We start from the raw sequence: 10,682 nt of genomic DNA, 5'->3' as shown, positions 1-10,682 counted from the left end.
GGATGGAACTAGAGAACATTATGCTAAGTGAAATAAGTCAGTCAGAGAAAGACAAATACCATATGATCTCACTTATATGTGGAATCTAAAAAACTGAATAAATGAGAAATGTAAACAGAAATAGTCTCAGAGACACAGAGGAAAAACTGAGCGTTGCTAGATGGGAGGGGGTGGAAATGAGGGAGAAGGGGAAGGGATGAGACAACATAAACTGGTAACTACAATATGGCCTCGGGGATAGAAAAGACAGTCTGGGGAATATAATCAATAACGTTGTAAATATTTTCTAGGGGACTCATGTCTTGTTAGTGAGACCACTTCATAGATGGTGTAGAGGCCTGACCACTATATTGTACATCTGAAGCTGCCATTGAATAATATTATATGTCAACTATAATTTAATACATATATAGTCATGTGATGTAGAGTATAGTGTGGGAATGGAGTCAATAAATTTGTAATAGATATGTAAGATATCGGGGGTGGGGTGGGCAGTGGAGGCGGGAGCGTTGTCACTGTGTGAGGGGTGAAAAGGATAACTATTGCATTGTTTTGTACACCTGAAACTAATAATAATAATAAAAACTAAAAACAAGTATTTCCTTAGTCAAAGGTATATTTTTCATTTTAAAAATTTTATATATTGCAAAATTACGTTCCAAAAAAGACCAAAAGTCAAATTTCCACTAGCAGTATGAGTATCTATTTTCCGGAGCAGCAGTGCATTCAGATTTATTAAAATATCGGTAAACTATAAGCTCCTTAATCAGCAGTCAAGGCCATTCACCTCCATTTCTCTTGCCATTTGTCCCATGCATGCCTCATGCCAGACCTTCATTACCTGTGCTTTTGGACATACTGTTCTTTGTGCCAGCCATGGTCCCCTAGCCATTTGTTTTGATTGAGAAACCTCCTATCCTGCCAGAAAACGTGACTTCCTCAGTTAGGCTTCCCTCAGACCCCTGGTAGAGTCAGTTACTGTCATCTGTGCCCCCTACAACACTCTTCAGATTTCCATAATCAAAGAGAATGCTATCAATGTTTGCACAGCTTACTTCCTCAGTAGCCTATAAATCCTATGAAGATAGGAGTGTGTTCTAATTGACATGTGGTAAACTACTTGGTGCCCTGTACACATTCAATATTTATTGAATCAATTAACTAATTAATTTTATATGCAATCTTAACCATTAGTATGGTTTTCTGGAGAGACGAAAGATCCTTTCTGAATATTAACCTACCTTGTACAAAATGAGAATTGTAGTCAGGAGGGTCATCAGGCACCTTGATGTTATTTTCCACTTCATCTGCGGGTTGCTCGGGGGCTGTGGGGACTACACCTTTGGAGAGAGTGGGGACATGATTCACAATGGAAATGATAATATAGTAACAGAATAAATTCATTTTTTCTTATTGGTATGTATCAATGCATGTAACCCATTTGAAATACACTCATATTTCTCACTAAAAACATAATTAATTATGTATATTAGAGAGCAACCTTTTAATATGTTTCAAGAATTTTCAGGTTGAATATAGATTAAAAAATAAAACACAGCAATTTTACTGTCCTATGATCAAAGCAACGAGCTTTCAGTAGCTCATTCGACCTGATGCTGATTCCTACCTCCATAAATTCCTTGCACAGAGTTGAAAACTTTCTTTCCTATTATATAATAGGAACAAGTCATATATAGAGTGAATCTGATTTCTTTCCCTGAATCCTTTTTGGGAAATGGCTGTTTAAATAAATCCAAGACACAATAAATACTCAGTAAATTCAAGACAGAGCAGATGAATACTAAATGGTTTAAAAACCAGTGGTGCCACACACAACTCAATTTGAGGTGGTTTAGTCTGCATCTCCATTGACTCACAGTTTTATTGTATTCTTCCTAAAAGCAACCTAAGTCACTGTAATTGCTTCAACGGAAGTACTGAAGTCACTTCTCATGATATTATACCTTGTCCTCTTGTTGAAATTAGAGAACTTTTTCGCTGGACTCACTATAAGGAAAAGTTCTGTATTTTTTAACGGACCAACTTTTATAAGTTCACAAATCCCAGAAATGTGGTGCTTCTCTCCTTATATCATCTTCTGCATTGCTTAAAAATACAGGGGCTACTTCCGAGCCCTCCTCTACGAAGGCAGGCTGTCATTTCAGGCTTTTTATCACTATCACCTCTCTTTGCAGACTTATTTTTCTTACTTTACCCAAACTTGCCCACACATTTTAGATCTTTCAGTACATGTGTGCCAATATGAATCCCTTTACTCCTTTCTGTCAAAGACAGGTAGGAATGTTCATATGTATAAAGGAATATATATATATATATATATATATATATATGAATGTATATATTCTCCAAATACTAAACAATAAAAAACTTCAAAATGAAATAAACTCCAATTTTTTAGGGAAAGCAATCACACAATTCACATTTGAAAATAAAGCATATTAAAATTTATTCATGAAAACTTACCTGACATTTTGAAGAATTCCAGTTAATCCTGAAAAATAAAACATTTTTATACATTAAAATTAATACATACACACACACACACACACACACACACACACACACACATATATNTATATATATATATATATATATATATATATATATATATATATATATATATATATATATATATATATCACCTTCTCTTAATCCATTCTTCTATCTACAGATACCCAGCCTACCTCCACATCTTGGCTATTGTAAACAATGCTGTAATGAACATATGGATGTACACATCCCCTTGAAGCAGCATTTGGGTTTCTAAAGAAAAATACCCAGAAGTGGGATTACTGGGTCCTTCTTTATCTCTTGTTACAGCCTTTATTTAAAGTCTATTTAGTCTGGTATAAGAATTGCTACCCTAGAATTTTTTTTTCTTTCGTTTCCATTTTCATGAAATAACTTACCCATCCCTTTACTTTCAGTCTCTGTGTGTATTTCAATCTGAAATGAGTGTCTTGTAGGCAGCATGTGAAGGGTCTCCTTTTCTTATGCATTCAGCTACCCTATGTTTTTTATTGGAGCATTTAATGCACTTACACTGAAAGCAATTGTTGATAGATATGTAGCTATTGCCATTTTATTATTTGTATTTTTGATTTTTTTTTAAATCTTAAAAAAGTCCCTCTAACATTCCTTGTAATACTAGTTTGGTGCTGATGAACTGCTTCAGCTTTTTTTTTTTTTGTCTGGGAAGATCTTTCGATTTTAAATGATAGCTTTGCTGGATAGAGTAATCTTGGTTGTAGTTTCTTGCTTTTCATCACTTCGAATATTTTGTGTCAGTCCCTTCTGGCCTGCAAAGATTTTGTCAGGAAATCAGCTGACAGTCTTATGGGAGCTCCCTTGTAAGTTACTAGTTGCCTTTCTCTTGCTGCTTTTAGGATTCTCTCTTTGTCTTTAACCTTTACCATTTTAATTATAATGTGTCTTGGTGTGGGCCTGTTTGGGTTCATCTTGTTTGGGACTCTCTGCACTTCCTGGGTTTGTATGTCTAGTTCCATTGCCAGGTTAGGGAAGTTTTTAGTCATTATTCCTTCAAATGGATTCTCAATCTGTTGCTTTCTCTCTTTTCCTTCTGGTACTATGCTATGAATGTTCTCATGCTTGCTACTGTCCCAGAGGTCTCTTAAATTCACCTCATTTATTTGGATTCTTTTCATTGTTTTCTGCTACCTTGTTGCTGATTTGATCCTCTGCTTTATCTAGTCTCCTAATAGCCACTAATCACTCCCACTGTTAAAGATACACAAGGCTGGAGGGCCGGCCGAGTGGCTTAATTGGTTAAGAGCTCACTCAAGAGTTTGAGCTCTGAACAACAGCGGTTCGATGCCCGGTCCGAGCTGAGCTGCTGCTAAGCTGCCAATAGGTAGCAGGATGGCTCAGCTAAAAAAAAAAAAGATACACAAGGCCAGACACACTAGTTAAAATGGTAAAATCAGATTTTAATTAGTAATATACTGCTGCAATAGGGAAAAGATTTTAGAGTAACCTTAACTTCAATTTGTATACAGGTGACTGGGTATCTTAAAGTGTGTGCTAGGGAAGAGAAAGGGGGGTAAGTGCGGACTCAGTAAAGTCAGGAAAGTAAACAATTACAAAAAGCAGGAATGGGGAAAACTCTCCATGTGAAACCCCTCTGGATTTGCTTTTAAAATTAGGCTCCTACCCTCTCACAGATGCTGGCAGATGGGGGAGTATCTTCAGGTGTTGGCTGGAACAAATAGTAAATTCTTATGGTAGTCTTGAGTATTCTCAGGTATGTACTTTAAAGGTTGGGGGGGAAGACAGGGAGTTAGAGTCATCCTAGGAATACGGCCTTGATCAGTTAGAAATTATGTTAGTGTTTTGTTCAAGGCTTTATAAGTCAAAGATGAGGCCTAGTCAAGAAGAGGACTTAGAGGAATCTGACTCATTTGGTCAAGGAGAGAATCTTTGTCACTACTGTATCTTGATATTCCAGGATCTTTTCTCTCTCATTATCAGTTCCCATTTTCACATCTCTTCCATATTAATACTTTTCACCTTACATACCAAGCTGCAGGATGAACAAACCATACATAGAAACAAAATATAAAAATATAAAAATATAAAAAGAAATTCTTGACATATGAAAGGAAAAATAAAAAATTATGATTATTGTTACCTTCTATTTTTCAGTTGCACCTCAATCCTCTCACACATTGTGGAGAGAAGAAAGGAAGGAGGTCAGGGAATGGAGAGGCAATGTGAGACAGGTAGCCTGAAAATATTAATGTTCATCTGGAATATACAGTTGTTATGTGTCTAGAGGACCCATAGTAATGTAATGAGCACTTAGAAAGCATTCTAATGAGGAAGTCAAATCCTTTCTTTATGAATCTTAAAAATGTCATGGAAGGCAAAAAAGGAATTCAGTTCATAAAAATGTAAATATGAAACTCAACTTCATAAAAAAAATCTCAAGTGGGCATTTTGACATGTTCATTACATTGCATGAAAAGGACTTTGGAGTGGATGGGTAACAATTTTACAGTGGAGAGGATATAATGTACTTATATTGGGCCAAAGCATGGAAATATTACCTAATGCATGAGAAGTCATTTGTTAATGCCACAGAAGCAGAGACACTACAGCTTCATAAAGATAAATGAACAGAGCTCATGACATTCAACTTAAGATGGAATGTAACTGTTAGATGCAACAAGAGATGAAAACAGAGGAAGACGGATTTTATAGTGAAACGAATATCCTATTGGGTTCTAGAAAGTCGATGAGGGTTCTTTCATTATCTTGGAAGAAGTTGAAGTAAAGCCAAGAATAGTATATGATACATATCTGGTATTAAATTATTTGTAGAATGAAGGAATGAATCCAACGAGGAAGAAATGGGTATCTTGTTTGGAGAAGATGTTGTTTCAAAATAAGAAACCAAGTTACATTAATTCAGAGTATAAAAAGAACCAAAACAAATGGTTCCATTTCATTTATTGTCTTTCTTTATTCTTGGTATCTTGATATCAAGATTTTTAAAAATTACAGTAAAATTGCATTTTTATACATTGGAAAAGCTCGAAAAAAGAATATGAAGATTTAACTTCCAGTTTGACTCTGAATACAACACTACTGAGTATTCATTCGTATCTATTATTGACATAATAATGCCAACCCTCGGGTTTCAAAGAATCCTTATGAAGATTAAGAGAAAAGGCTGCAAGCCCTATATCAACATCTTCTTCACATCTTTGTCCAGGGATTAGTTCAGCCCTGACCCAGGAGGTGATTAATAAGTACTTGCTGAAAATTTCATAATTAATTGAATGTTTATTCAAATGAATGCTTTTTAAAGTGACATTGGAAAGAACACTTCTCTTTTGGGTCTTTCTAGCTTGCCAGTTTGATTACTTTTGTGTTTTACTTGCTAGATTACCTGCTCATCTTTCATCAAGAAGATGAAAGAATTCTCTGTCATGTTTACTTCTCTAGCTCTTGGAAAATAAACAAATAAAGGTTTGCAGAAACCCATAAAGTTTCTGACATATTAAAACTACATCAGGAGAGAAATTGTAGTTCTTGGAAAATCAGGGCAGATTTAGCATAGGGCACGGTGGGAGGGGGGAGAGTGGGATTAATTCTTAGAATGAGGCAATGAAAAAAATAATAGTAGAACTGGAAAGCAATGGTGGTCTATGCCAAATAATTTTTCATGAGAAAAGTGAAATGCTGCATGATCCCACTGTGGAATTCTAAACAATCTTGAGAACTGAGAGAACAAACTTCCTTTGCTGTTTTTTATAGCAGATTCTAGAGAATTAAAATGTATGTAAAAACAAAAAAGAAAAGAAAAGAAAAAAGAAGAAAAAAAAAAGAAATCCACTAACTAAACGAAATGTACAAGAACTATACTTCAAGAAAGAAAGAATGAATAACTGTGATGACTCTGATTTCAAGGTACAACATGTTTGTAGTAAAAGTTGTTATTCTGATGGACAGATACACAGCCAAAGAGGACCTTGAAAGAAAAAGTACCTGGTTTCTATATTAATGTGAGAAAAAAAGAATACATTCATTAGAGAATGGAGACATTGTGATTTTTTTGTCATTTGGATTAAGGAAACATGGGGTTGACCCACTAACCAGTATGATTATCTTCATGACCAAGCAAATTGGTGGACAGAGGCAGGCTGAACTATGTGAAAATACTCTTTGCACATGTAACTGTAACCCTTAGCGGAAGAGGAAGAGAGGCAATGATGTACAAGGTGAGTGATGCAGTATGCTCCTTTATACTTTGGATATAGAGAATTCTGGAACAAGTTACCACATTTTGTCAAGTATAATGCACACCCACGGTTTTGGCCCAAACATTCAGGGAAGAAAAAATTTTCATTTTAATATTTTAATTCAAATTTTTATTTGTTTAAATTTAGGTACTTGTGTTTTGTATGATAAAGGAATTTTAGCATTTATTTTTTAACATATTATAGTACAAGAAATTTTACATAACAAATAATTACAAATCACAAGAACGGATACAAGGTACAAGAAATTTTATGTACTAGTAACAAAATTACAATATTTATGCATCATAGAAGGCCAAGAATTCTTTGTCATTGCAAGTTCATCATAAGTTCAACAAAACCAATTATTGTATTCCAGGATACTATTTTGTATACAGATATCATTATTGATATCTAGAGTAACAATTTTAACTCATAAGCATAAATAAAAGAATTTAAAACATTTAGGATGACCAGTTAGCTCAGTTGGTTAGAGTGTGGTGCTGATAACACCAAGGTTGCTGATTTGATTCCCGCATTGGCCACTGTGAACTGCACCCTCCCTAAAAGAGTCAACTATGCCATTTTAGCATGAAAGCAATGTGTAACCAATGACCATGGCTGTTCCCCAATTAAAAAAAAAATAAAAACAGAAAACGTTTATATAGGTACAAATTAGTACTACCCATGTATAATGCACATCCTTATTGCTCCCTCACAAATTTGGGCAAAAATGTGCACATTATACATGGCAAAATATGGTAAATAGGAGATTAAAAAAATAAGATAAAAAGAAACTGTCAAAACTGGTTAAATCCGCTAATGTATAGCAAATGCTAGAGCAAATGCCAGAAAGAAAAAATACAACAGCTCATCAAAGAATGAAAAAGATAAAAATTTAGTCTAAGGCTTGAAAGGGGGAAAAAGAAGCAAAAAGAAGTTTTCAAGCAAATCTAAGAAAATCAACACTTGGAAGATGTTTCTTTCCAGGAAAAAGAAGAGAAAGGGTAAATTTAAAAATAATTTTCTACTGTTCATTTCCCCATAGAGTATACTCTATTGAGAGTATATGTTGTTTCCACATATAGAACAAGAAAATTTGATGAACATATCACTTTCATCAACATCTGAGAAAACTAATTGTGCTTAGGAAGTAACTGCTGGTATTGGCCTCCAGAGAAGTAAGCTTAGGGATTACTGTATTGTTTTATAATCCTGGAGGAGGCAGAAATACATTGTTGGAGGAAGAGCCTGGAAATCTCTCATCTATGTTGAAATTCCACGGGGACAGATGCTCTGATTGAATAAGGAAAAAAAATATTCAAAGCTGAAATATAAAACTAGATAAGGATGATGCAAAGGATTGAGGATAAAAGGAGAAAAAGATTTAGGATCCCATATATTGTAAATATATTTAAATGAAAAGATATACAAACGCTTTGCTATGAAAGCATTTGGATCAGATGAAATACTATATTTGAATATATTTTGGAAATGTATTGCACCTACACAAATTTGGATTCATCATACATTAGCATGAAGCTGAATTCTCTGCTGAGCTAACAAAGACCAAAGAGAATGTTTATTTTCTTATTTTGTTCCCTATTTGTTCTTTCCTCATCTAATTCTGTCTTGAAGATTATGTGGACAGTGAATAAGAAAGCAGATAAAAATGTAGGCTAAAGATAATATAACACGTCCCCCAACTATAATACTTTCTCTCTATATCAGCCAAGAATGTAAAGAGGACTTTCTGTTAGGACTCGGCCATTAAATTATACTCTGAACTCAGGCAAGTTTTTTTTTGTGTGTGTTTTTTTAAGATTTTATTGGAGAATTGGGGGAGGGGAACAGCATTGGGGAATTGGGGAAGGGGAACAGACAGGTTGCTGTCTTTTTGATCTTCAGTCTAGCTGTGGAGGACATCGCTTCACTGGCCCATGTTGGTATTATGATCATTGCACTCTTCCCGGGTGAGGGAGTCACTCGCAGGCCACTGGAGGGCTGCTCATGGCAGTTCATGGCAGCTCACACTGGCTGCTGGATACTCACAGTACCTTACTGCAGTCCACTGCATCAGGGGCTGCAGCCTATGCCATCACCGACAACTCACAGCAACCCAGCTCCAGGTCTTGCTGTTGTTCACCATCTTAGCTATAGAAGGCGCAGCATCACTGGCCCTCATGTGGGATCCAGAGCCCTGCTGCTTAGAGCTGGCACTCCAAAGCCAACTCTTAACCAACGCGCCACTCGGCTGGCCCAGGCAAGTTTTTTATAGAATGAGGTTTATCATGCCTTGGGCCTGAAATTCCAACTCCTACTAAACCAATTCAATTATATGTATTCTGTGTGTTTATATAGAACTAAAGGTCTTTTCCATTGTGCTTTAAAACCACTGGACAAAATTTCTTTTTGAACTAACTTATTAAAATGTAGCATTACATTAAAATTGTATATGTATTTGCTGTTTACTATCTGTCTCTGCAGCACTCTAAAATTTTGGAAGAGAAATTATATTAAGAGTAATTTATTGGGGAACTTTTGGTAAAATGGCAGAATAGACAGATGCTGTGCCAACTGCCTCCCAGGATCACACCAAAATTACAAATAATTTATAAAATATTCAACCTTGGAAGTCCCCTGAACACTAGATGAGCAGAACCTCTAAACGAAGGACTTAAAGAGGAAGCCATGTCAAGTCCAGTAGGAGAGGCAGAGATGAGAGAGGGTGAACCCCAAGAGTGACACCTCAATGGTGGGGAGGCTTCTCCAGTTGGGGGAGAGACCCTCTGGCCCCACACCGCGCTCACCAGCCCAGAGTTACTTTGCCGGGAAGAGGAGTTCTACGATAGCTAGCAGTAGAAATTAGTGAGGACTCTCTTTGCTCAACTCAATGAGGCTGAGGGCAGCTGGAGAACCAGTGGAACTGGCACATGAACTCGCTTGCTGGTGAGCACTCACCCGGTCTCTGGTGGAGGGAGTAGCTGTGTGAGCGGGGCCCAGGAGCCTGTGGTAAGGACTGAACTGAGCACCTTTGGCGCGGGAGCTGGAGGTTTGGGGACTATTGTTCCCTGGTGTGGAGCTTGCACAGGATTAGTGTACAGAAGGGCGCCATTTTTTCAAGGCTGCGCCCTCCCACAGAGGCTCAGGTCCGGGACATCATTGGTCTGCTGGTATTGGTGCAGGACTGCGTGTGTGCATGCGCATGTGGCCTTGGATCCCCACCCTCTGTACTGCTTGTGCTGCGTAGCCAGGGAAACATCTGGCAGGTGCACTTCGGCTCCAACAGGCTGTTCATTGAGATGCAGGAGTGTGCGAGTCGCCTTGGGTCCCCATTCTCTGCACTGTGATGCAGAGTTGCCATGGTGGCGATTGGCTGTAGGGCTGCTCGGCCTGATCTGTGAGTGGCTGATTCAGACAGGCTGAGACTGGGTGTTTTCCTGGGAGTGCTTTGTGTGAGCTGTGCATCTGCATGATCCAGAAGGGGCTTTCCTGGTGAATTTGTGTGGGCTGGCTGCCAATGCAGGAGTGCATGCTGCTCTGACTTGGTGGGGGCCACTGACCACATCCTGTGGTGCCTTGGGGGCCTCCCCCACCCACCTAGAGCTGTGTTGCTGGGAGCACCCTGAACCCCTGGTGACTGGCCCACATCTCTGCAGGCCACAGAGGGATTTTTGGCAGCAGCAGACAGCATGCAAAAACCTGTGAGGATTTTTGGTGGTGAGCATGGTTCTAGAGCACACAGCAGCTAATTGCGGGAAGCTCACTGCAAGTCTGAGAGGGAGGCCAGCACATGACGCACTGAGCCCTTTCTCCCAACAGCTGGTGAAGAGTCACCCAGAGTCTCTCTATTGCTGAGCAAGTGGACTGCATATTAAAGCAGGCAGACAGCCCCCCCCC

The 10,682-nt window shown here is 37.9% G+C and overlaps 1 protein-coding gene across 1 annotated transcript in view; it reads right to left on the bottom strand.

Annotated features, from left to right (window-relative positions):
* The window catches only part of PLSCR4 (phospholipid scramblase 4), a 49,158-nt gene extending 46,601 nt beyond the window's left edge, over nucleotides 1-2,557 (bottom strand). The window contains exons 1-2 of the mRNA XM_019631563.1: nucleotides 2,485-2,557; nucleotides 1,242-1,340 (exon numbers count right to left, since the gene is read on the bottom strand). Coding sequence (XP_019487108.1) covers nucleotides 1,242-1,340; nucleotides 2,485-2,491 — 106 coding nt within the window. The 5' untranslated portion in view covers nucleotides 2,492-2,557. The remainder of the gene's footprint in view (nucleotides 1-1,241; nucleotides 1,341-2,484) is intronic.
* Nucleotides 2,558-10,682: the final 8,125 nt, after the last annotated feature.

The sequence above is a fragment of the Hipposideros armiger genome, unplaced genomic scaffold, assembly GCF_001890085.2.
Source record: "Hipposideros armiger isolate ML-2016 unplaced genomic scaffold, ASM189008v1 scaffold_1011, whole genome shotgun sequence".
Lineage (NCBI taxonomy): Eukaryota > Metazoa > Chordata > Mammalia > Chiroptera > Hipposideridae > Hipposideros > Hipposideros armiger.
This window is presented reverse-complemented; position numbering and strand designations above follow the sequence as displayed.